The 27,958-nt window shown below is 43.0% G+C and overlaps 1 protein-coding gene across 4 annotated transcripts in view; it reads right to left on the reverse strand.

The window, feature by feature from the left end:
* LOC118767734 (testicular haploid expressed gene protein-like) overlaps positions 1–27,958 on the reverse strand; it is an 80,806-nt gene that overhangs the window by 37,019 nt on the left and 15,829 nt on the right. For all 4 annotated transcript variants that reach the window (XM_036512790.1, XM_036512789.1, XM_036512787.1 and 1 more), the window contains exons 2-3: positions 5,550–5,677; positions 2,074–2,232 (exon numbers count right to left, since the gene is read on the reverse strand). In XM_036512790.1, coding sequence (XP_036368683.1) covers positions 2,074–2,077 — 4 coding nt within the window. In that variant the 5' untranslated portion in view covers positions 2,078–2,232; positions 5,550–5,677. The remainder of the gene's footprint in view (positions 1–2,073; positions 2,233–5,549; positions 5,678–27,958) is intronic.

The raw sequence follows: 27,958 nt of genomic DNA on the forward strand, positions 1-27,958 counted from the left end.
AACTAGCAATTTCGGCTGATTAATCTTGAAATCGCTCCGATCCGGCCAGCCCCAAGGAAAAACTAAGCTACGAGCATTAGATTTCTTGGAAGAAGGATCGGACAGAAAAACGGACGATGTTACATGAATATAAAATACAAAAAACAATAATGGTAAAAACAGGACAAAAACAGCGGGTGTGTTACGACTAATAAACAGTACAACAAGTTTAGCTGGTGTATTTTGAAATAATGCTTTATCAGCAGACAAAGACAACAGATGTTCTCACAGCAGTGGTTGGAGGCCAAAAGGCTGATTTTGACCAGCGGTCACATGACAGAAGAGAGAGAAAAGAAAGGGGGCAAAGGAAACAAAGAGACAGAGAAAGAAGGAATTAAAGAGGGGAGAAGAAAGAGTGCGTGCCAAGGAGGGCGAGTGAGTGCAAGGTGAGAAAGACAGAGAATTGTGAGAGAGTGGGGGGAAGAGTAGACCAAAGAATCAGAGGCGAGAAAAGAGAAAAGGAGGAGAAGTAGAGAGAGAGAGAGAGAGAAGGGGACAGATCAAAGTAGAGTGCAAAGTGTGAAAGGCAGAGAAATGTAGGAGAGAGAGACAGTGTGTAGAGTCATACCAAATTTACAGGAATATGTATATACATATATATATATATATATATATATTTTTAATCCAAACGGGAAAACAAAAAAACAACAACAATGGAACAATTACAGTATTATTATTATTAATAGGCGCTCAGGAAATGGAAGCAGGGAGGTATGACGTTTCGAGCGGAGCTCTTCGTCGGAAACATAAAGAAGGAAGAGAGAGGAAAGAAAGATCCCAAAGCGGGCAACAGGGATAGAGAAAAAAAAAACGACTGGTGTTTACGAGTTACACATGGTGAAAGGCGGAAGTTTACGATAACAGGAGCAAAGTAGGTTTTTAAAGGCAAAAGAGTGGAGACAAGGTTGGTAACGCAACAGGCGCAGGAGTGGCTGTGTGGTAAGTAGCTTGCTTACCAACCACATAGTTCCGGGTTCAGTCCCACTGTGTGACATCTTGGGCAAGTGTCTTCTGCTATAGCCCCGGGCCGACCAATGCCTTGTGAGTGGATTTGGTAGACGGAAACTGAAAGAAGCCTGTCGTATATATGTATATATATATAAGTGTGTGTGTATATGTTTGTGTGTCTGTGTTTGTCCCCCTAGCATTACTTGACAACCGATGCTGGTGTGTTTACGTCCCCGTCACTTAGCGGTTCGGCAAAAGAGACTGATAGAATAAGTACTGGGCTCACAAAGAATAAGTCCCGGGGTCGATTTGCTCGACTAAAGGCGGTGCTCCAGCATGGCCGCAGTCAAATGACTGAAACAAGTAAAAGAGTAAAAAAGAGTAAAAGAGTATATATATATCATCATCATCATTTAGCATCCGCTTTCCATGCTAGCATGGGTTGGACATATACATATATATATGTGTGTGTGTGTGTTTGTGTGTCTGTGTTTGTCTCCCCAACATCGCTTGACAACTGGTGCTGGCTGGTGTGTTTACATCCCCGTAACTTAGTGGTTTGGCAAAAGGGACTGATAGGCTTGCAAAGAATAAATCCTGGGGTTGATTTACTCGACTTAAAGGCGGTGCTCCAGCATGGCCGCAGTCAAATGACTGAAACCAGTTAAAGTGTAAAAGAGTAACCACATCACTGAAATCTCTAAACTACAAGATAATGCATGATTACTTTAAAACAAATTGAATAAACGATTGTGAAGATGTGTGGCCTAGTGGTTAGGCTGTTGCACTCACAACCACTAGCTTGTGAGTTCAAATCCCAGACTGGGCAGTGCATTGTGTTCTTGAGCAAGACACTTCATTTCACATTGCTCCAGTTCCCCTTTCAATCAGTGGGGAATATTGGCCTGCTCACCTAGCCATCGGGGTGTCATTATTTGCAGGCTAAAACAATACAAAAGCGCATTGTGATCAGCGATATGTAACAATATCTGATAGCCTGGTCAGTCATGTGATCATGTGATCATGTGATAAATAAACAAACATTATATTTTACAGAATAATCTGAATACTAAAAGGTTAACTTACCCATGGTGCTGGCTGTTAATTATTAGTTTTCAGAAAGGAATATAATTCACTACTGGGGTATATGAATCCCTGCTGGTGTATATAACTCACTGCTAGTTTGTATATACCTCACTGCAAGTGTGTATAATTCGCTGCTGATGTATAATAATTGAGGCAGATCTGTTTGTGAGTAAAAAAATATAAATAAATAATGAAATAAAAGCAACAATGTTAAACTGATATACTCTCTTTTACTCTTTTACTTGTTTCAGTCATTTGACTGCGGCCATGCTGGAGCACCGCCTTTAGTCGAGCAAATCGACCCCGGGACTTATTCTTTGTAAGCCCAGTACTTATTCTATCGGTCTCTTTTGCCGAACCGCTAAGTGACGGGGACGTAAACATACCAGCATCGATTGTCAAGCAATGCTAGGGGGACAAACACAGACACACAAACACACACACACATACATATATATATATATACACACATATACGACAGGCTTCTTTCAGTTTCCGTCTACCAAATCCACTCACAAGGCATTGGTCGGCCCGGGGCTATAGCAGAAGACACTTGCCCAAGATGCCACGCAGTGGGACTGAACCCGAAACCATGTGGTTGGTTAGCAAGCTACTTACCACACAGCCACTCCTGCGCCTATGGACAGATTTTTTTACAGGTTTTGGCAGAAAAATTTCCCATATATTACATAGTCACTGCTTTGGTGCTGGTAAAGTTAAGCAGTTTAAAAAAATTGGCTCCAAAATAAATCGAGATGGGGACTGCACTACAGAAATAAGACGGCGGATAGTACTAGGCAGAGAGGCAATGGTCAGCATGAGCAGGGTCTGGAAGAGTAGAGACATCAGACTCGCTACCAAATGCAGATTGGTGAATGCCTTCGTCTTCCCAATAGCAACATATGGATGCGAGACCTGGACACTAAACAAAGCTGACCAGAAGAGAATTAATGCATTCGAGCTTTGGTGTTGGAGAAGACTTTTACAGATTCCATGGACAGCGAGGCTCACCAATGGAGAAGTTCTTAAGCAGATCAAACCGAAAATGTCGCTAGAAGCTAGGATCACCAAGCATAGATTGGCATATTTCGGTCATATTATGCGGAGAAAATCCCTGGAGAAGGACATCATGCTTGGAATGGTCAGTAGCAAGAGAGGAAGAGGCCAATCAAGAACCCGCTGGCTTGTCACCATCAAGAGTGATACCGGAATGGACATAGCCAGTCTGAAAGAAGTGGCCCAGGATAGAACTGACTAGAGGACACTGATCCAACGAGTGACCGAGAGTCGACTTCGACTGAGTGGATATATATATATATAATATATATATATATCTTATGCAGATCAGGCCAAATATGTCACTAGAAGCTAAGATCACCAAGCATAGATTGGCATATTTTGGTCATATTATGAGGAGAAAATGCCTGGAGAAGGACATCATGCTTGGAATGGTCAGTGGCAAGAAAGGAAGAGGCCGACCAAGAACCCGCTGGCTTGACACCATCAAGAGTGATGCCGGAATAGACATAGCCAGTCTGAAAGAAGAAGCCCAGGATAGAACTGACTGGAGGACACTGATCCATGGAGTAACCGAGAGTCGTCTTCGACTGAGCGGATAGATAGAGATAGACAGACTATAGACACAAGGCCTGAAATTTGTGGGCTGGACAATGACCTCAATGAGTGGGAAATATTTATCAACACATGCCTTCTTGCAGACAAAAGAGTTCTCATGCTTGGCTTGTTACTATGGAAACAGGCATGAATGTGTCTGTGGCTTACGATTGGCTAAAATTACCCAAAATCCGCAAACTTTAAATGCTAATAACTCTTTATTTATTGATTCATTGTCAAAATAAATTTGAAAACAGTGGCTAGCATATGAAACCATATTATTCTCTCTCTGTTACTCTTTTACTTGTTTCAGTCATTTGACTGCGGTCATGCTGGAGCACCGCCTTTAATCGAGCAACTCGATCCCAGGACTTTTTCTTTTGTAAGCCCAGTACTTATTCTATCAGTCTCTTTTGCCAAACCGCTAAGTAACAGGGACGTAAACACACCAGCATCAGTTGTCAAGCAATGCTAGGGGGACAAACACAGACACACACACACACACTTATATATATATGTATATATATATATGTATATATATACGACGGGCTTCTTTCAGTTTCCGTCTACCAAATCCACTCACACGGCTTTGGTCAGCCCGAGGCTATAGTAGAAGATACTTGCCCAAGGTGCCACACAGTGGGACTGAACCCGGAACCATGTGGTTGGTAAACAAGTTACTTCCCACACAGCCACTCCTGCGCCTATTATGCAGAAAATGAAGAGATTGTGGAGGCGCAATGGCCCAGTGGTTAGGGCAGTGGACTCGCGGTCATAGAATTGCGGTTTTGATTCCCAGACTGGGCGTTGTGAGTGTTTATTGAGCGAAAACACCTAAAGCTCCACCAGTGGGTGGTGGTGATCCGTTGTACTCTTTAGGGCGTAGGAATGGCTCTGTGCTAAGTAGCTTGCTTACCAACCACATGGTTCCGAGTTCAGTCTCACTGCGTGGCACCTTGGGCAAGTGTCTTCTACTATAGCCTTGGGTCGACCAATGCCTTGTGAGTGGATTTGGTAGACGGAAACTGAAAGAAGCTCGTCGTATATATATATACATATATATATATATGTGTGTCTGTGTGTGTATGTGTGTGTGTGTATATGTTTGTGCGTCTGTGTTTGTTCCCCCAACATCACTTGACAACCGATGCTGGTGTGCTTATGTCCCCGTAACCTAGCAGTTCAGCAAAAAGAGACCGATAGAATAAGTACTAGGCTTGCAAAGAATAAGTCCTGGGGTCGATTTGCTCGACTAAAGGCGGTGTTCCAGCATGGCCACAGTCAAATGACTGAAACAAGTAAAAGAGTAAAGAGTATTGCAAATTGGTAGCCAAACACAATAGATCTCATCTTCCTCGCCATCCTCTGAGGAAAATGCCTCTTCAATTTTGTCTGTAGAGACCATGAAATAGACTGACAAGCCTTTTTAGATATTACTTGTTATTTATTGTTTTATTCACCAATATATTTGGTGTCGGTGGCACGTAAAAAGCACCATCCGAATCGTGGCCGAAGCCAGTGCCGCCTCGACTGGCTTCCGTGCAGGTGGCACATAAAATGCACCAATCCGACCGTGGCCGATGCCAGCCTCGCCTGGCACCAGTGCAGGTGGCACGTAAAAAGCACCCACTACACTCACGGAGTGGTTGGCGTTAGGAAGGGCATCCAGCTGTAGAAACATTGCCAGATAAGACCGGAGCCAGGTGCAGCCTTCTAGCTTCCCAGATCCCCGGTCGAACCGTCCAACCCATGCTAGCATGGAGAACGGACGTTAAACGATGATGATGATGATGATGATATTTAGATAACAACAAACTGTTTCTCACTGACACAATATTGAATAACGAAACCTTTTTACGCACCTGTACTAGTTTTACCAAAACGTAAATCTTCCACTTTCTGTCTTCAGTGAAGCTCTTAGAATATTCCAGAAACTTGATTTGTTTTTTTTTATTTTCTTTAGTTTTTTTGTTTTCCTCCCCTTTTAGTTCTAAAAGCATAAAAAAAAAAGTAGTTGCATTCATTAAAGACGGAATTAACAGACGGACAATTCTATTACCTACCAATGGCGTGCAATCGAGACATGGTAGTCAGGCATTGCATGTCCGTTGATTTTTATATAACTCAAAAATCAATTTAAGAATTACGGAGATGTACTTGCATAGCAAGTGACCTGATCTGAGATCGTGTGCTGAAACGAAAACAATTGCAGCGTGGAAGATGTTTGTAAGCCATTTAAGAAACACACAAAAGCCGTTCGATTCACTTCAACATTTAAGTTTAATATGTCAAAATATTTTCGTCGCTTTAAGACCGCGACCTGTTCACTGACAAAAATCTGTTCCACAACCGTTCGTGGCCATTGCCAGCCTACCCTGGCACATGTACCGGTGGCACGTAAAAAGCACCATCCGAACGTGGCCGATGCCAGCACCGCCTTGACTGGCTTCCGTGACGGTGGCACATAAAAAGCACCAACCGATCGTGGCCATTGCCAGCCTCCCCTGGCACATGTACCGGTGGCACGTAAAAAGCACCATCCATACGTGGCCAATGCCAGCACCGCCTTGACTGGCTTCCATGGTGGTGGCACATAAAAAGCACCAACCGATCGTAGCCGTTGCCAGCCTCCCCTGGCACATGTACCGGTGGCATGTAAAAAGCACCATCTCTATGTGGCCAATGCCAGCACCGCCTTGACTGGCTTCCATGGTGGTGGCACATAAAAAGCACCAACCGATCGTGGCCATTGCCAGCCTCCCCTGGCACATGTACCGGTGGCACGTAAAAAGCACCATCCATACGTGGCCAATGCCAGCACCGCCTTGACTGGCTTCCATGGTGGTGGCACATAAAAAGCACCAACCGATCGTAGCCGTTGCCAGCCTCCCCTGGCACATGTACCGGTGGCATGTAAAAAGCACCATCTCTATGTGGCCAATGCCAGCACCGCCTTGACTGGCTTCCATGGTGGTGGCACATAAAAAGCACCAACCGATCGTAGCCGTTGCCAGCATCCCCTGGCACCTGTGCCGGTGGTATGTAAAAAGCACCCACTACACTCACGTATTTCCATTTTACTTCCACTAGACATACTTAAAGAAAAATGTATATGAAATCTTTTGGCCCCCCACTTACTATCCTTCAATAACTAGCATTTCAATACCTGTAAGATTCTATTTTATCTCCATAAAATAACTACAGAAGGCATGTTTTGGCTTTCCCACCCTTTCTATCAGTTCTTTGTCAACAATTCTTTGTAATCTATTTCTTTATTGCCCACAAGGGGCTAAACATAGAGGGGACAAACAAGGACAGACAAAGAGGTTAAGTCGATTGCATCAACCCCAGTGCGTAACTGGTACTTATTTTATCGACTCCGAAAAGATGAAAGGCAAAGTCGACCTCGGCAGAATTTGAACTCAGAATGTAACAGCAGACGAAATACCTATTTCTTTACTACTCACAAGGGGCTAAAAACAGAGAGGACAAACAAGGACAGACAAACGGATTAAGTCAATTATATCGACCCCAGTGTGTAACTGGTGCTTATTTAATCGACCCTGAAAAAATGAAAGGCAAAGTCGACCTCGGTGGAATTTGAACTCAGAACGTAACAACGGCAGACAAAACACCGCTAAGCATTTCGCCAGGCGTGCTAACGATTCTGCCAGCTCTGATGTCGCTGATGCGATAGGCTACATGGTTGAATGGATTTGACTTTGTGACCCCTAAAAATTCTGACCAAAACATATCAACAATCCCTTAATTCTTAATGAGTCAGCTCAAATGTTGCTGTGACTCTGGAATATCTATTTCACTCTGTCGTAAGTTTTGAAATTATTATTATTATTAACCATCCTCTGTACTGAACAAAAAAATTCTGAAATCAGAAATATAATTATATACATAGGCGCAGGAGTGGCTGTGTGGTAAGTAGCTTGCTAACCAACCACATGGCTCCGGGTTCAGTCCCACTGCGTGGCATCTTGGGCAAGTGTCTTCTGCTATAGCCCCGGGCTGACCAATGCCTTGTGAGTGGATTTGGTTGACGGAAACTGAAAGAAGCCTGTCGTATTATGTATATATAGATATATATTATATATATATATTATATATATATATATATATATTATATATATATATATAATATATATAATATATATATATATATATATATATATATATATATATATATATATATATATATGCGCAGGAGTGGCTGTGCTGTGTGGTAAGTAGCTTGCTAACCAACCACATGGCTCCGGGTTCAGTCCCACTGCGTGGCATCTTGGCAAGTGTCTTCTGCTATAGCCCCGGGCTGACCAATGCCTTGTGAGTGGATTTGGTAGACGGAAACTGAAAGAAGCCTGTCGTATATATGTATATATATATATATATGGGTGTGTGTGTTTGTGTGTTTGTCCCCCTAGCATTGCTTGACAACCGATGCTGGTGTGTTTACGTCCCCGTCACTTAGCGGTTCGGCAAAAGAGACCGATAGAATAAGTACTGTGCTTACAAAGAATAAGTCCCGGGGTCGATTTGCTCGACTAAAGGCGGTGCTCCAGCATGGCCGCAGTCAAATGACTGAAACAAGTAAAAGAAGAAAAAAAAAGAAAAGAATATTGCTAATTAATCTTTCATTGATTTACTAAAATTATCTTTCTGTTTTGTTGAAACTGATTTACAATTCATGGTTTTAGTAAAATGTGGTGTACTGTGACAAAGTTTATTGAGCGAAAACACCTAAAAGCTCCACGAGGCTCCGGCAGGGGATGGTGGTGATCCCTGCTGTACTCTTTCACCACAACTTTCTCTCACTCTTACTTCCTGTTTCTGTTGTACCTGTATTTCAAAGGGCTGGCCTTGTCACTCTCTGTGTCACGCTGAATATCCCCGAGAACTACGTTAAGGGTACACGTGTCTGTGGAATGCTCAGCCACTTACACGTTAATTTCACGAGCAGGCCCAGTGTGGTTAGGGCAGCGGACTCGCAGTCATAGGATCGTGGTTTCGATTCCCAGACCGGGCGTTGTGAGTGTTTATTGAGCGAAAACACCTAAAGCTCCACACGGCTCCGGCAGGGGATGGTGGTGATCCCTGCTGTACTCTTTCACCACAACTTTCTTCTCACTCTTACTTCCTGTTTCTGTTGTACCTGTATTTCAAAGGGCGGCTGGCCTTGTCACTCTCTGTGTCACGCTGAATATCCCCGAGAACTACGTTAAGGGTACACGTGTCTGTGGAATGCTCAGCCACTTACACGTTAATTTCACGAGCAGGCCCAGTGGTTAGGGCAGCGGACTCGCAGTCATAGGATCGTGGTTTCGATTCCCAGACCGGGCGTTGTGAGTGTTTATTGAGCGAAAACACCTAAAGCTCCACGAGGCCCCAGCAGGGGATGGTGGTGATCCCTGCTGTACTCTTTCACCACAACTTTCTCTCACTCTTACTTCCTGTTTCTGTTGTACCTGTATTTCAAAGGGCCGGCCTTGTCACTCTCTGTGTCACGCTGAATATCTCCGAGAACTACGTTAAGGGTACACGTGTCTGTGGAGTGCTCAGCCACTTGCACGTTAATTTCACGAGCAGGCTGTTCCGTTGATCGGATCAACCGGAACCCTCGTCGTCGTAACCGACGGAGTGCTTCCAACCAAACTGTGACAAAGTGAAATCAAAGTGTTTTACTCTTTTACTCTTTTACTTGTTTCAGTCATTTGACTGCGGCCATGCTGGAGCAACGCCTTTAATTGAGCAATTCAACCCCGGGACTTATTCTTTGTAAGCCCAGTACTTATTCTATCGGTCGCTTTTGCCGAACCGCTAAGTGACGGGGGCGTAAACACACCAGCATCGGTTGTCAAACAATGCTAGGGGGACAAACACAGACACAAACACACACACATACACACACATATATATTATATTATATATATATACGACAGGCTTCTTTCAGTTTCCGTCTACCAAATCCACTCACAAGGCATTGGTCGGCCCGGGGGCTATGCAGAAGACACTTGCCCAAGATGCCATGCAGTGGGACTGAACCCGGAATCATGTGGTTGGTTAGCAAGCTACTTACCACACAGCCACTCCTGTGTTTTTTTCTACAAAATGGAACTTGAAAGTTGCAAAAAATATGAGAGCAGAAATAAATCAAATAATCTCCAACAAACTCTTCTGTACAACTTTGTTGCAGTTTTTTAGAAGCACTCCGTCGGTTACGACGACGAGGGTTCCGGTTGATCCGAATCAACGGAACAGCCTGCTCGTGAAATTAACGTGTAAGTGGCTGAGCACTCCACAGACACGTGCACCCTTAACGTAGTTCTCGGGGATATTCAGCGTGACACAGAGAGTGACAAGGGCCGGCCCTTTGAAATACAGGTACAACAGAAACAGGAAGTAAGAGTGAGAGAAAGTTGTGGTGAAAGAGTACAGCAGGGATCACCACTCCCCCTGCTGGGGCCTCGTGGAGCTTTAGGTGTTTTCGCTCAATAAACACTCACAACGCCCGGTCTGGGAATCGAAACCGCGATCCTATGACCGCGAGTCCGCTGCCCTAACCACTGGGCCGTTGCGCCTCCACTTTGTCGCAGTATTCCTCATTTAACTGCGGGAAACTTCTATGAAAGAAATCTTTGCAGAAAAATGAGTAGTTTGATTACATATTTCTTTCATTATTTTATCGCAGTTTTTTCGTCCAACAAATTCCTGCGAGATTTGGCTGCTATTTCTAGTATATGGATAGCTTGCCTAAAGGCCGTAAATTCAGGAGGGGAGAGGTTGTTTTTTTTTTTTTTGAAAACTGAAATTTTACAAGGGATTTTTTTTTCCAGAATCACAATCTCTGTACTTTTTTATGTATTTTCCCCACCACAAAAAAATTTCTGAAAAAAGTGAAAAGTGGTGGGAAATTGAAATTTTGAAGTTGCAATTTTCACCAATTTTTTTTTTTCAGAATTGGAATCTCCATAGCCGAAAACATGGCTTTCCATAAAAAAAAAGGTTTTTCCAAAAAGAGAGAGGGGGGGGGGTTACATCTCTGCCATGTGCACCAAGTATTCATTGTATGACTAACTTCATAAGTCACTGCACATCACTGTTACCTACTGTTGTTGTTGTTCTCTGTGTAGTTCTTGTTTACCACCACCCCACTCCCCATCAGTTCAGCACCAATGAAGCAGATTTATAATCAAGACATCCCAGCCATGACCATTCAGATCTTTGTTTTTATCTTTTATCTCTTCTTTTTGACTTGTTGCAGTCACTGGACTGTGGCCATGCTGGGGCACTGCCTTGAAGGGTTTGGTCAAACAAATTGATCCCAGTGGCCTAGTGTATAGAAAAACTAGGGATAGATGAGTGATTGGTGAGAGCCATACAAGCCTTGTACAGGGATGCTACATGTAAGGTGAGGGTGGGCAATGAGTACAGTGAAGAATTCCAGGTACAAGTAGGGGTTAACCAAAGATCAGTGCTCAGCCCCCTCTTGTCCATATTGTCCTCCAGGCAATAATAGAGGAATTCAAGACAGGCTGCCCCCGGGAAGCTCCTCTATGCTGATGACCTTGCTCTTATAGCTGAATCACTACCTGATCTAGAGAAGAAGTTTTCCAGAAATCATTATACATAATTAATAATATCAGGGTAATAAAGATTTTAGAAATTTTTACTACCAGTGGCCTAGTGTATAGAAAAATTAGTCAATAGACTAAATATTATTCATATAAAATACAGTGTACATTTAAACACATTAAGAGGTATCCATCATAGGACTCCCTTACGCTAGAAGGAACAGCTAAAGTCCAAACCACTAATTAGGGATAAATTCTTGAAGGGAGTGAAAAATAAAAAACATTTATCATCTATTTCCTGGACCATGGTTTCTGACTTTTTTTAGTAAATAAAATAATTTGCCAGGTGAAGTCTTCATCAACAGGTATGCCAAGATTAAACATATAAACACGAGGCCAATCCAGCATATGCCTCTTGCTTATAAATTTTAATTTTCAAATCCACTGAGCAAGCACAGTTTTTTGCCAGCAGCAACAAAAAATGCCGGCAATTTCTTTGAATGAATTTTCCAGAAATCATTATACATAATTAATAATATCAGGGTTATAAAGATTTCAGAAACCATGGTCCAGGAAATAGATGGTAAATGTTTTTATTTTTCATTCCCTTCAAGAATTTATCCCTAATTAGTGGTTTGGACTTTAGCTGTTCCTTCTAGCGCAAGGGACTCCTATGATGGATACCTCTTAATGTGTTTAAATGTCCACTGTATTTTATATGAATAATATATAGTCTATTGACTAATTTTTCTATACACTAGGCCACTGGTAGTAAAAATTTCTAAAATCTTTATTACCCTGATATTATTAATTATGTATAATGATTTCTGGAAAACTTCTTCTCTAGATCAGGTAGTGATTCAGCTATAAGAGCAAGGTCATCAGCATAGAGGAGCTCCCAGGGGCAGCCTGTCTTGAATTCCTCTATTATTGCCTGGAGGACAATATGGACAAGAGGGGGCTGAGCACTGATCTTTGGTTAACCCCCACTTGTACCTGGAATTCTTCACTGTACTCATTGCCCACCCTCACCTTACATGTAGCATCCCTGTACAAGGCCTATATAGCTCTCACCAATCACTTGTCTATCCCTAGTTTCTGCATTGAGCCACTGATAAGGGATCAGGGGACTCTATCAAATGCTGTCTCCAAGTTAACAAAAGCCAAGTACAGAGGCTTATCTTTGGTTAGGTACTTCTGCAGTTGCCTTACCAGAAATATAGCATCAGTGGTGCTTCTACCTGGCACAAAAACAAAGCTACATCTCATCTAGACTAACTCTCTCCCTAATTAGTTGGGCTATGACTCTCTCTGTAACTTCCATTACCTGATCTATCAATTTGATACTCTTGTAATTATTTCTTTCTAAGGCATCACCTTTACCTTTGTAGTAGTTGACTATGGTACTGCTACATCAGTCATTGGGCATGACTCCTTCATGAATCACCTGATTTACAATATGAGTGACTAGACCATAACCCACACCAACAGTGATTTCTGATGGGCTGGGGGCTTTCCCTATCTTCATATCCTTAATTGCTTTATCTACCAGTGTACTGTTGATTCAGGTAGCTGGTCCCTCAATTGTTTCAATATTTGACAGACTCTCCTCCTCCCATTCATTCTCTACATTCAGCAGTCTTTCATAATGGCTTCTCCAAGCCTCTTTCTTTGCAGATTCATTAAAAGCAAGTGCACCATCATCCATGCAGACACATTTCTCTGCTATAACATCACAATTTTCTCTCGGACACTGTCTTGCAATCTGAAATACTTCAGTTCTTTGGTCCTCACAACGCTGAACAGAGGCTAACATCTTCTTTTCTGCTTCTCCCTTGACTAGATATACCTATCTCCTAGCTTTCCTTCTGGCTATCTGATACAGTTCCCTGCTACCCCAACTCTTCCAGCCTTCCAGGCCAGTTTCTTTGCTCTAATGGCCCTGACTACAGCATTGTTTCACCACCACATTACCCTAGGTCTGGAAGGGACTGTGTACCAGCCACAGATTCGGGCGATGTGTGTGTTTACGAGCGAAAACACCTAAGATCCACACGGCTCCGGCAGAAGGTAGTAGTGAACTTCTGCTGACTCTTTCGCCACAACTTTCTCTCTCACTCTTTCCTCCTGCATCTTGCAGCTCATCTGCGACGGACCGGCGTCCCATCCAGGTGGGGAACCTATATGCAAAGAAACCAGGAAACAGGCCCTTAAGAGCCAGGCATGGCTCGAGAAGGAACAAACAACAACAGATTTGGTCTGTGGCACTCAGCAAGCTGTCACACGGGAATTCCTAGTTGCCCTCTATCTCACAAGTTTGTCGCTCCTCCTCCCTCATAGCATTTTTTTATGAAGTTATTATCTGTTATATTCTTTTACTCTTTTACTTGTTTCAGTCATTTGACTGCGGCCATGCTGGAGCACCGCCTTTAGTCGAGCAAATCGACCCCGGGACTTATTCTTTGTAAGCCCAGTACTTATTCTATCGGTCTCTTTTGCCGAACCGCTAAGTTACGGGGACATAAACACACCAACATCGGTTGTCAAGCAATGCTAGGGGGACAAACACAGACACACAAACACACACACAAGCATACATATATATACATATATACGACGGGCTTCTTTCAGTTTCCGCCTACCAAATCCACTCACAAGGCTTTGGTCGGCCCGAGGCTATAGCAGAAGACACTTGCCCAAGGTGCCACGCAGTGGGACTGAACCCGGAACCATGTGGTTGGTAAACAAGCTACTTACCACACAGCCACTCATATATGTTTTTTATAAACATAAATCTGTCCTCAAATATCTTACACACCCAGTACAGTGTATCCCCCCAGTATTACTTGGGCTAGCAATGAGAGAACAAAGATATATACAACTCGAGACTGAATGATAATTTTATACCAATGCTTTTTAAAAATCACCACTATATTTGATCAAACACATTGTTTATTTCAACAGGATAATTTTTAAGGTCTTAAGCCAATACAGCCTCATTGAAATTAGGTTACTTGCTGCTCTCTCTCTCTCTCTCTCTCTCTCTCTCTCTCTCTCTCTCTCATTATTATGGTATAGATTACTGTATCTAGTGGTAATACAAACTAAATTTTTCAAAACCATGATTATTTTTAATCACTGTTCAATCTCCCATTGGTGGTATGCAAACATTAGATGCAATGAAGATATTTTTGTAGGTTTTTTGGGGAAAAACTACGTCCAGTAGCAATCTCAAGTATTTTATTGAGTACTGCTTTATGCAGTGTGCTATTAAGGCCCTAAGATGTCACCTAAACACCCTACGCCTTCTAAGGCTTCTGGCAGTGAATCTAAGCACCAGAAAAAGGTTATGACACTCCATGAGAAAGTACAACTGCTGGATATGTTTCTAAGCACCAGAAAAAGGTTATGACACTCCATGAGAAAGTACAACTGCTGGATATGTTCTAAGCACCAAAAAAGGTTATGACGCTCCATGAGAAAGTACATGCTGGGATATGTTTCTAAGCACTAGAAAAAGGTTATGACGCTCCATGAGAAAGTACAACTGCTGGATATGTTTCTAAGCACCAGAAAAAGGTTATGAACTCCATGAGAAAGTACAATGCTGGATATGTTTCTAAGCACCAGAAAAAGGTTATGACACTCCATGAGAAAGTACAACTGCTGGATATGTTTTAAGAACACCAGAAAAAGGTTATGACACTCACCATGAGAAAGTACAACTGCTGGATATGTTTCTAAGCACCAGAAAAAAGGTTTTATGACGCTCCATGAGAAAGTACAATGCTGGATATGTTTCTAAGCACCAGAAAAAGGTTATGACGCTCATGAGAAAGTACAACTGCTGGATATGTTTCTAAGCACCAGAAAAAGGTTATGACACTCCATGAGAAAGTACAACTGTGGAGATGTTTCTAAGCACCAGAAAAAGGTTATGACACTCCATGAGAAAGTACAACTGCTGGCATTGTTTCTAAGCACCAGAAAAAGGTTATGACACTCCATGAGAAAGTACAACTGCTGGATATGTTTCTAAGCACCAGAAAAAGGTTATGACACTCCATGAGAAAGTACAATGCTGGATATGTTTCTAAGCACCAGAAAAAGGTTATGACGCTCCATGAGAAAGTACAACTGCTGGATATGTTTCTAAGCACACCAAAAAAGGTTATGACGCTCCTATGAGAAAGTACAACTGCTGGATATGTTTCTAAGCACCAGAAAAAGGTTATGACACTCCATGAGAAAGTACAATGCTGGATATGTTCTAAGCACCAGAAAAAGGTTATGACACTCCATGAGAAAGTACAACTGCTGGATATGTTTCTAAGCACCAGAAAAAGGTTATGACGCTCCATGAGAAAGTACAACTGTGGATATGTTCTAAGCACCAGAAAAAGGTTATGACACTCCATGAGAAAGTACAACTGCTGGATATGTTTCTAAGCACCAGAAAAAGGTTATGACCACTCCATGAGAAAGTACAACTGCTGGATATGTTTCTAAGCACCAGAGAAAAAGGTTTTATGACACTCCATGAGAAAGTACAACTGCTGGATATGTTTCTAAGCACCAGAAAAAGGTTATGACACTCCATGAGAAAGTACAACTGCTGGATATGTTTCTAAGCACCAGAAAAAGGTTATGACGCTCCATGAGAAAGTACAACTGCTGGATATGTTTCTAAGCACCAGAAAAAGGTTATGACGCTCCATGAGAAAGTACAACTGCTGGATATGTTTCTAAGCACCAGAAAAAGGTTATGACACTCCATGAGAAAGTACAACTGCTGGATATGTTTCTAAGCACCAGAAAAAGGTTATGACGCTCCATGAGAAAGTACAACTGCTGGATATGTTTCTAAGCACCAGAAAAAGGTTATGACGCTCCACGAGAAAGTACAACTGCTGGATATGTTTCTAAGCACCAGAAAAAGGTTATGACACTCCATGAGAAAGTACAACTGCTGGATATGTTTCTAAGCACCAGAAAAAGGTTATGACGCTCCATGAGGAAGTACAACTGCTGGATATGTTTCTAAGCACCAGAAAAGGTTATGACGCTCCATGAGAAAGTACAACTGCTGGATATGTTTCTAAGCACCAGAAAAGGTTATGACACTCTCCACGAAAGTACAACTGCTGGATATGTTTCTAAGCCCCAGAAAAAGGTTATGACACTCCACGAGAAAGTACAACTGCTGGATATGTTTCTAAGCACCAGAAAAAGGTTATGATACTCCATGAGAAAGTACAACTGCTGGATATGTTTCTAAGCACCAGAAAAAGGTTATGACATTCCATGAGAAAGTACAACTGCTGGATATGTTTCTAAGCACCAGAAAAAGGTTATGACACTCCACGAGAAAGTACAACTGCTGGATATGTTTCTAAGCACCAGAAAAAGTTATGACACTCCACGAGAAAGTACAACTGCTGGATATGTTTCTAAGCACCAGAAAAAGTTATGACATTCCATGAGAAAGTACAACTGCTGGATATGTTTCTAAGCACCAGAAAAAGGTTATGACACTCCACGAGAAAGTACAACTGCTGGATATGTTTCTAAGCACCAGAAAAAGGTTATGACACTCCACGAGAAAGTACAACTGCTGGATATGTTTCTAAGCACAAGAAAAAGGTTATGACATTCCATGAGAAAGTACAACTGCTGGATATGTTTCTAAGCACCAGAAAAAGGTTATGACACTCCACGAGAAAGTACAACTGCTGGATATGTTTCTAAGCACCAGAAAAAGGTTATGACATTCCATGAGAAAGTACAACTGCTGGATATGTTTCTAAGCACCAGAAAAAGGTTATGACACTCCACGAGAAAGTACAACTGCTGGATATGTTTCTAAGCACCAGAAAAAGGTTATGACACTCCACGAGAAAGTACAACTGCTGGATATGTTTCTAAGCACCAGAAAAAGGTTATGACACTCCACGAGAAAGTACAACTGCTGGATATGTTTCTAAGCACCAGAAAAAGGTTATGACACTCCATGAGAAAGTACAACTGCTGGATATGTTTCTAAGCACCAGAAAAAGGTTATGACATTCCATGAGAAAGTACAACTGCTGGATATGTTTCTAAGCACCAGAAAAAGGTTATGACACTCCACGAGAAAGTACAACTGCTGGATATGTTTCTAAGCACCAGAAAAAGGTTATGACATTCCATGAGAAAGTACAACTGCTGGATATGTTTCTAAGCACCAGAAAAAGGTTATGACACTCCACGAGAAAGTACAACTGCTGGATATGTTTCTAAGCACCAGAAAAAGGTTATGACACTCCACAAGAAAGTACAACTGCTGGATATGTTTCTAAGCACCAGAAAAAGGTTATGACACTCCACGAGAAAGTACAACTGCTGGATATGTTTCTAAGCACCAGAAAAAGGTTATGACACTCCATGAGAAAGTACAACTGCTGGATATGTTTCTAAGCACCAGAAAAAGGTTATGACACTCCACGAGAAAGTACAACTGCTGGATATGTTTCTAAGCACCAGAAAAAGGTTATGACACTCCATGAGAAAGTACAACTGCTGGATATGTTTCTAAGCACCAGAAAAAGGTTATGACATTCCATGAGAAAGTACAACTGCTGGATATGTTTCTAAGCACCAGAAAAAGGTTATGACATTCCATGAGAAAGTACAACTGCTGGATATGTTTCTAAGCACCAGAAAAAGGTTATGACACTCCACGAGAAAGTACAACTGCTGGATATGTTTCTAAGCACCAGAAAAAGGTTATGACACTCCATGAGAAAGTACAACTGCTGGATATGTTTCTAAGCACCAGAAAAAGGTTATGACACTCCACGAGAAAGTACAACTGCTGGATATGTTTCTAAGCACCAGAAAAAGGTTATGACACTCCATGAGAAAGTACAACTGCTGGATATGTTTCTAAGCACCAGAAAAAGGTTATGACACTCCATGAGAAAGTACAACTGCTGGATATGTTCTGGGAAGGTAAAAGTTATGCTGCAGTAGGTCACTATTATCTTGTTAATGAAAGCACCATATGCTACATAAAGAAGGTCTTGAAGGTATGGAACACACTTTGATCCATAGGCTAGATGCGGGAGGTGGTGTTGGCAGGGAGGAACTCGACATTTTGCACAAGGGAGATAATCACTGTTTCATATTTGGTGGGATTTGAAGTATTCATTTTGAAATTTTGAAATTAAAGAATGTGGAAAACAATGCTTTAAATATATATCATCATCATCATTTTTTAACGTCTGCCTTCCATTCTGGCATCGTTGGGATGGTTTAACAAGAGACGGTCAGGCAGAAGCCTGCACCAGACTTCTGTAACGGTTTTGGCAGGATTTTTAAAGCTGGATGTCCTTCCTAACACCAACCACTTTACAGTGTGGACTGGATGCTTTTAAGTGGCACCTGCACTGACAGGGTCACCAAGTACTTGCAAGACTAAAAAAAAATGTCTGTTTTCCATCCTGGCATGGGTTACAGACAAACAAATAGACAGATATAGATAGAAAGATACATATATATCTATATATACATATATACTCTTTTACTTGTTTCAGTCATTTGACTGCGACCATGCTGGAGCACCGCCTTTAGTCGAGCAAATCGACCCCGGGACTTATTCTTTGTAAGCCCAGTACTTATTCTATCAGTCTCTTTTGCTGAACCGCTAAGTGACGGGGACGTAAACACACCAGCATCGGTTGTCAAGCAATGCTAGGGGGACAAACACAGACACACAAACACACACATACATATATGTATATATACATATATACGACAGGCTTCTTTCAGTTTCCGTCTACCAAATCCACTCACAAGGCATTGGTTGGCCCGGGGCTGTAGCAGAAGACACTTGCCCAAGATGCCATGCAGTGGGACTGAACCCGGAACCATGTGATTAGTTAGCAAGCTACTTACCACACAGCCACTCCTGCAAATATATATGTATATATATACGTGTGTGTGTGTGTATAATTAAAATCTTAGGGTAGCAAGAATATTTATCAAAAAACTTCTAGCGAGAAGGAAAAAATTAGTCAATAGACTATATATTATTCAGAGAATACAGCGAACATTTAAACACAAAAGAGATACCCAAAGGATAGGATATCTGACTCACTAGAAAGAGCAGTTAAACTCCAAGCCACTAATTGTTTTCAATCACTTTCGGAATTACAACAATTAGTGGCTTGGAGTTTCACTGCTCTTTCTAGTGAGTCAGATATCCTATCCTTTGGGTATCTCTTTTGTGTTTAAATATACACTGTATTCTTATATATAAGAATTTTTTGCATAATAAGATAAGAAACCAAGGCTGTGTAGATACTAGAGCATTTATAGATAGAAGGTCTTACAGCTGTTTCAAATGGAGGCGCAATGGCCCAGTGGTTAGGGCAGCGAACTCGCGGTCATAGGATCGCGGTTTCGATTTCCCAGACCGGGCGTTGTGAGTGTTTATTGAGCGAAAACACCTAAAGCTCCACGAGGCTCCGGCAGGGGATGGTGGTGATCCCTGCTGTACTCTTTCACCACAACTTTCTCTCACTCTTACTTCCTGTTTCTGTTGTACCTGTATTTCAAAGGGCCGGCCTTGTCACTCTCTGTGTCACGCTGAATATCCCCGAGAACTACGTTAAGGGTACACGTGTCTGTGGAGTACTCAGCCACTTACACGTTAATTTCACGAGCAGGCTGTTCCGTTGATTCGGATCAACCGGAACCCTCGTCGTCGTAACCGACGGAGTGCTTCCTCCTACAGCTGTTTCTAAGATATTTATTAATTATATCCCTTCTTCGGAGACGGTGTAAGAGGATGGTTAAGTCATAGTTAGTTTAGATGTGATACAAATAGAGAGTGAGGTGGAGGAAAGAAAATAGATGTAAGATATGTATGGGTATTGAAGTTGTAAATCCATTTTTTAGGCATAATGGTATCTATGCAATATATTTATATATATATAGTCGCCATGATAGATCGTTAGCCACTACACACATGTTTTTCTCTCCTTGTTTTTTCTGTGTCCCTTTCTGCAGAAGAGCGTAGGCTCGAAACGTAAAAGACTTTTTCTATTCCTGAGCGTTATACTAATACATCTGTTTGTTTTGTACACCACCTGTCTTCATCTTTTGCTTTTTACATAAACTCTCCCTATATATATATATATATATATGTATATATTGACAGGGCAAGACTTGCTAGGTAGTCGGCCGTATGCTAGAAATAGATCATCAACGATCAAACTACAAAGAACGTTCTCTAGAGAAAAATTCAGCGAACACCAGAAACTAATTAGGCGGGCAAGACAGATAAAAATTTATATAAAAAACAGAATTATATATATAACTAGCAGTATCGCCCGGCGTTCCTCGGGTTTGTAAGGGAAATAACTATATAAGCATTTTTAGAGAGTTACTTCCCTTATAGATGCCAATTCGGGCTTTCTTAGCCATTTCTGTTTTGGTGTCTTCAAGCCATGAAGTCGTTGTTCTAAAAGAACGCTGGTCTCCTTGACAACGCTTTACGACGTTGATTTCCTTACACTCCCTTCCCCACAGCTTCACGAGGGAGGGAAGAAGGGGGAGAAGCACACAGGTGCAGGTGTGACCATGGACGCCAACTCCGCCGCCATCGACACACGAAAAAATATGCATTAAAATGGAATAAAAAATGATGTTAACTTATTTTTAAAATCGTAGACTCATCGTAGACGCGCGCTAATAGCCAGACGGGCTCGATATGAATCACGACTATAAGATACCCGAATTTGGTTAAACTGCACCGCAAAATGTGGGAGTACTTAGGAATCTAAATCGAAGGGGACAGACACTCACATCTACAGTTTTATATATATAGATATATATATATATATAAATTAATTTTTCTTTTACTTACTTATTACAAAGTTATTAAAATTTCAGGTCTTAAGCAATCATGTATAAGAGTATTTCATCCTTTTTGGAAATCATTAGCATGAGGTGTATAAATTAAGCATTTTATGAAGTGGGGCATGACTTACAGATGGAAAATAATTCCAGTCAGGAAAAAATTCATGGGATGTTTGTTTTTCTTTTTGTTTTTTTTTCTCTTTTGCCAGCCACTCAGCTGGCAAAAATGAATAGTACCTAAATTTCAAAGGGCCAGCCTTGCCATACTCTGTGTCACACTGAATCTCCCTGAGAACTACGTTAAGGGTACACGTGTCTGTGGAGTGCTCAGATGCTTGCATGTTATTTCATGAGCAGGCTGTTCCGTTGATCAGATCAACTGGAACCCTCGCTGTCGTAACCGATGGAGAGCCAGTGCATAAAGTATTAGCTGTTTTAACAATCAAAAAAGTTCTGAGTCTACATACAGGGTAACTTTTATCATGGAAGTTCTATCTCATAATAGCTATATAGTATAGCTATAACACAGTAGCTCCTATAGTAGCAAATATTTTAGTTTTAAGCACTTTACTCTTTTACTCTTTTACTTGTTTCAGTCATTTGACTGCGGCCATGCTGGAGCACCGTCTTTAGTCGAGCAAATCGACCCTGGGACTTATTCTTTGTAAGCCCAGTACATATTCTATCGGTCTCTTTTTGCCGAACCGCTAAGTGACGGGGATGTAAATACACCAGCATCGGTTGTCAAGCAATGCTAGGGGGACAAACACAGACACACATATATATATATATATATACATATATACTACAGGCTTCTTTCAGTTTCCATCTACCAAATCCACTCACAAGGCTTTGGTCAGCCCGAGGCTATAGTAGAAGACACTTGCCCAACATGCCACGCAGTGACACTGAACCCGGAATCATGTGGTTAGTAAGCAAGCTACTTACCACACAGCCACTCCTGCGCCTATGGAAAATTAATATCTACAGCCAGGTTCCATCTTCAAATGAAAACTTACATACAATTACTAACCTATGAATGGACTGATAACAGCAACGCATCATCATCATCATCATCATTGTTTCACGTCCGCTTTCCATGCTAGCATGGATTGGACAGTTTGACTGAGGACTGGCGAACCAGTTGGCTGCGCCAGGCTCCAATCTGATCTGGCAGAGTTTCTACAGCTGGATGCCCTTCCTAGCGCCAACCACTCCGAGAGTGTACTGGGTGCTTTTATGGGCCACCAGCACGAGGGCCAGTCAGGTGGGACTGGCAACGGCCATGCTCAAATGGTGCTTTTTACGTGCCACCTGAATAGGAGCCAGTCCAGCGGCACTGGCAATGACCTCGCTCGAATGTTTTTTCATGTGCCACCGGCACCAGTGCCAGAAAGGCTACGCTGGTTTATATATATAAAGTTAATCCAAACATGAAAACACAACAACGCGAGGATGTGGAACAAATACAGTATTATAGGACACTCAGGAAGGAAGGGAAGAAGAAGGGTTTAACGTTTCGAGCGGAGCTCTTCGTCGGAAACATAGGTGAAGGAAAGACAGAGGAACAAAGATCACCAACGGTACACACACGGTCATATTTTGAATGGTTGTCATATATTATTTTTACAGATATTTTTACAGCCTGCCAGCGCCGCCTCAACTGGCTTCTGTGCCGGTGGCACATAAAAAGCACCATCCGAATGTGGCCGATGCCAGCGCCGCCTTGGCTGGGTTCCGTGCTGGTGGCACGTTAAAAGCACCAACCGATCATGGCTGATGCCTGACCCCCCTGGTACCTGTGCATGTGGCACGTAAAAAGCACCCACTACACTTGCGGAGTGGTTGGCGTTAGGAAGGGCATCCAGCTGTAGAAACACTGCCAGATCAGACTGGAGCCTGGTGCAGCCCCTGGCTTCCCAGACCCCGGGAAAAAATAATATATGACAACCGTTCAGCAGCCAAGACAAAACTAATATTATGGATGACATTCTGTGTGTCAGGAACAAAACTACCCCAAGGTAGTCATTTTAAGGATGGGGGATTACTTTCTTAGTTAAGAAGGCTGTTGCAAAAAGGGACAACTCTAGCCCTGAATTTTCTGTGAATTGTGAAAAACTGATGGTAAATTAATGGACATGTTCTAAATGTAACTGCATTCATGTACATGTCATGACATTATTATAACTTCTACAAAAAGCACCATCTGTTCGTGGCCGTTGCCAGCCTCGCCTGGCCCCTGTGCTGGTGGCATCTAAAAAGCACCATTCGATCGTGGCCATTTGCCAGCCTCGACTGGCACCTCTACTGGTGGCACATAAAAAGCACCATCCGAACGTGGCCGATGCCAGCGCCGCCTTGAATGGCTTCCATGCCGGTGGCATGTTAAAAGCACCAACTGATCATGGCCGATGCCAGACTCCCCTGGCACATAAAAAGCACCCACTACACTCACGGAGTGGTTGGCGTTAGGAAGGGCATCAAGCTGTAGAAACACTGCCAGATAAGACCGGAGCCTGGTGCAGCCTTCTGGCTTCCCAGGCCCCAGTTGAACCGTCCAACCCATGCTAGCATGGAAAGCAGATGCTAAATGATGATGATGATGACAGATCCCTGTTTGTGATAAATAAAGCAACATCCTCACCTCAGCTTCTGCTCATTTGTAACAGAAGCTACTCATGTCATTTATCCATATCGAATTGTAGGAAAGAAGAAGCTATTGTTGTTTAAGAGATGGAACCATGTTATGACTTCACCTTTGCAAGACCATAAGTTGACATTCAATTTTTTTCTTACACACATGAAAAGCACCATCCGAACGTGGCCGATGCCAGCGCCGCCTCGATTGGCTTCTGTGCCGGTGGCACATAAAAAGCTCCATCCGAACGTGGCCGATGCCAGTGCCACCTCGACTGGCTTCTGTGCCGGTGGCACATAAAAAGCACCATCCGAACGTGGCCGATGCCAGCGCTGCCTTGACTGGCTTCCATGCCGGTGGCACATAAAAAGCACCATCCGAACGTGACCGATGCCAACGCCGCCTCGAATGGCTTCTGTGCCGGTGGCACATAAAAAGCACCATCCGAACGTGGCCGATGCCAGCGCAGCCTCGAATGGCTTCTGTGCCGGTGGCACATAAAAAGCACCATCCGAACGTGGCCGATGCCAGCGCCGCCTTGACTGGCTTCTGTGCTGGTGGCACATAAAAAGCACCATCCGAACGTGGCCGATGTCATTTATCCATATCGAATTGTAGGAAAGAAGAAGCTATTGTTGTTTAAGGGATGGAACCATGTTATGACTTCACCTGTGCAAGACCATAAGTTGACATTCAATTTTTTTCTTACACACATGAAAAGCACCATCCGAACGTGGCCGATGCCAGCGCTGCCTCGAATGGCTTCTGTGCCGGTGGCACATAAAAAGCACCATCCAAACGTGGCCGATGCCAGCGCCGCCTCGAATGGCTTCTGTGCCGGTGGCACATAAAAAGCACCATCCGAACGTGGCCGATGCCAGCGCCGCCTCGATTGGCTTCTGTGCCGGTGGCACATAAAAAGCTCCATCCGAACGTGGCCGATGCCAGTGCCACCTCGACTGGCTTCTGTGCCGGTGGCACATAAAAAGCACCATCCGAACGTGGCCGATGCCAGCGCTGCCTTGACTGGCTTCCATGCCGGTGGCACATAAAAAGCACCATCCGAACGTGACCGATGCCAACGCCGCCTCGAATGGCTTCTGTGCCAGTGGCACATAAAAAGCACCATCCGAACGTGGCCGATGCCAGCGCAGCCTCGAATGGCTTCTGTGCCGGTGGCACATAAAAAGCACCATCCAAACGTGACCGACGCCAGCACCGCCTTGACTGGCTTCCATGCCGGTGGCACATAAAAAGCACCATCCGAATGTGGCTGATGCCAGCGCCACCTCGAATGGCTTCTGTGCCGGTGGCACATAAAAAGCACCATCCGAACGTGGCCAATGCCAGCACCGCCTTGACTGGCTTCTGTGCTGGTGGCACATAAAAAGCACCATCCGAACGTGGCCGATGCCAGCGCCGCCTTGACTGGCTTCCGTGCCGGTGGCACGTTAAAAGCACCAACTGATCATGGCCGATGCCAGACTCCCCTGGCACCTGTGCCGGTGGCACGTAAAAAGCACCCACTACACTCGTGGAGTGGTTGGCGTTAGGAAGGGCATCCAGCTGTAGAAACACAAGCCAGATCAGACTGGAGCCTTGTGCAGCCCCTGGCTTCCCAGACCCCGGTCGAACCGTCCAACCCGTGCTAGCACGGAAAACGGACGTTAAACAATGATGATGATGATGAATATCTTTATACATTTTTATTTTCATTTCTACATTCATTCTCCTATATCCCTATATACTCCTTATTTGCTTCCTTTTGCAAAATAACTCCTCATACTGAATTCTAATATTTCCCTGTATCTAACCATCTCACATCGTCTCTGATGAAGGGATATCCCTAATATCCCAGAAACAGCCGTAAGACTTTTTCCTTATGTCCTGAAAATTCCACACAGCCTTGGCTTTGTTGTCTCATTTTATTTAACATATACATGCTCATACAAGACCTGCAGTAGACTCTTCACTTGTATCATTATCGAACCGAGAGTTTAACTACAGTCCTTCCATAGCACTTACATAGCGTTACCTCCCACCTTGGGTCTTCTGGATACCAATACCTCTCGTATATACACACACAGGTGAGTCAGAAAGTAATGCAATTTTTACTTACATTACTTTTTGATTCACCCTTATATGTGAGTTTGTGTGCATGTGTGTGTGTGTGTATATATATATATATATATATACATATATATATATATATATATATATATATATAGAGACTGGGAAACCTTTGAATTGGCAGCAAATCAGTGAAGATCAAAGAGGCGGCCAGAGGATCGATATCTGACATATATTCCCAGAGAGCTAACCTTAGCAAAAGCATGAGTAAAAGTAGCAGCAAAGTACAAAGAAAAGAGAGTTGGGGCAAGGATGTCACCCTGCTTGACACCATTCTCTACAGGAATGGGTCACGCCATGGCACCACCAGCATTGACCCAAGCCTCCATCCCATCATGAAATGATTTAATTATAGATACAAAGTGATCCGGATATCCAAGTTTGCCAAGTATTTTCCACAGAAAGGCCCTATTTACAGTATCAAAGATGGAGGAAGCAGGTTAAGGAGGGGATCGACACTTTTGAGAGAGCACGTATCCAGCATGAAGAACTTAAGCGAGCTGCGCGAAAGCGCACGGCTCGTATAGTGAATGGGGAAAGCTTGGTCTGAAATGTTTGCAGTTGTGTATGCTTGTCAAGAGCAGGGCTCATCAGCCACCAACGGAGCCGCGAATGCAAAATATAAGTTAGTCCTAGAGCGCACAATGTTCTTGAAGGTCGGCAATGGTCTTCCTCGGTCACGAGTGGACGGCCATCATATATATATATATATAGTTGTGATACCTGTGTGGGTGGCACGTAAAATGCATCATCCATACGTGGCCGATGCCAGCACCACCTTGACTGGCTTCCGTGCTGGTGGCACATTAAAAGCACCAACCGATCGTGACTGTTGCCAGCCTCGCCTGGCACCTGTGTCGGTGGCATGTAAAAAGCACCCACTACACTCACAAAGTGGTTGGTGTTAGGAAGGTCATCCAGCTGTAGAAACACTGCCAGATCAGACAGGAGCCTGGTGCAGCCTCCTGGCTTCCCAGACCCCGGTCGAACCGTCCAACCCATGCCAGTATGGAAAACGGACGTTAAACGATGATGATGATGATGATGATATATATACAGGCTGTGGTGAATAAACTGTCATTTAAATTATGCAAAAATGAAAATAACACTGACATTCCATTTTAACAGATATATTTACCAAAATTACATAAAAATATCTTGAAATGCTAAAGAATAAATTTGTTCAATAAAATCGCCATTGGTTTCAACCAAGGCCTCCAGACGACTTCAGAATCTCCTGCAACTCTTATGGGTGGTCTCCTTGTTTAAGTTGGTAAATGCTGCCATAATCCTTGCCTTCAGTTCCTTTTTGGTGTTACAAGGAGATTTGTTGGTCTGTTGCTCAACTGTGTCCCACACATAATAATCAAGGGAGTTGCAGTCCGGGGAGTTATGTGGTCAGATGTTAGGGGTGATGTGGTCGCAGAAATTGTGTGACAGCCATGACTGGGTTCTCCTGCTTGTGTAGCATGGTAGAGTTTTGTTGCTAGACATAGGGCCTTCCAGCAGCCACCCTCTTGACCCAGGGTAGCACTACCTCCTCCAGGTACTTGATGTAGGCCTCTGTGTTGATTCTGAGGCCATGTGGGAAGACAAATGGAGGCATAACATCACCATCACTAGTGATCTCTCCAAACACCATGATGTTGACTGGATGTTTGGTTTTTATCACTCTCAGTACATGTCCTTAGATTGCACTGTCCTCAGATTGACACCCAAACACTGAAATGTTTGTATTGAAGCTTCCAGCACAAACGCCAAGCAGTACAGTATGCCATTTCCAAATTTCTGGCAGAGTGGATTGCATCATCATAATAATAATAATAATAATAATAATTGTGTACAGTGCTCAGGTGCACTACAACTCATCTAAAGTGTATGTATAATCAGGTGTAGTTTCGGCGGATTTCGGAAAGCATGAGGGCCTTAAAGGATGCAGTGTCATGGCAGTCAACAACTGACGCAGGCAGTTTATTCCATGCTTCAGCAACTCTGAGCGTGAAAAAATGTTTCCGAAAGT

Source organism: Octopus sinensis, linkage group LG24 (assembly GCF_006345805.1).
Source record: "Octopus sinensis linkage group LG24, ASM634580v1, whole genome shotgun sequence".
In the NCBI taxonomy this organism is placed as follows: Eukaryota; Metazoa; Mollusca; class Cephalopoda; order Octopoda; family Octopodidae; genus Octopus; species Octopus sinensis.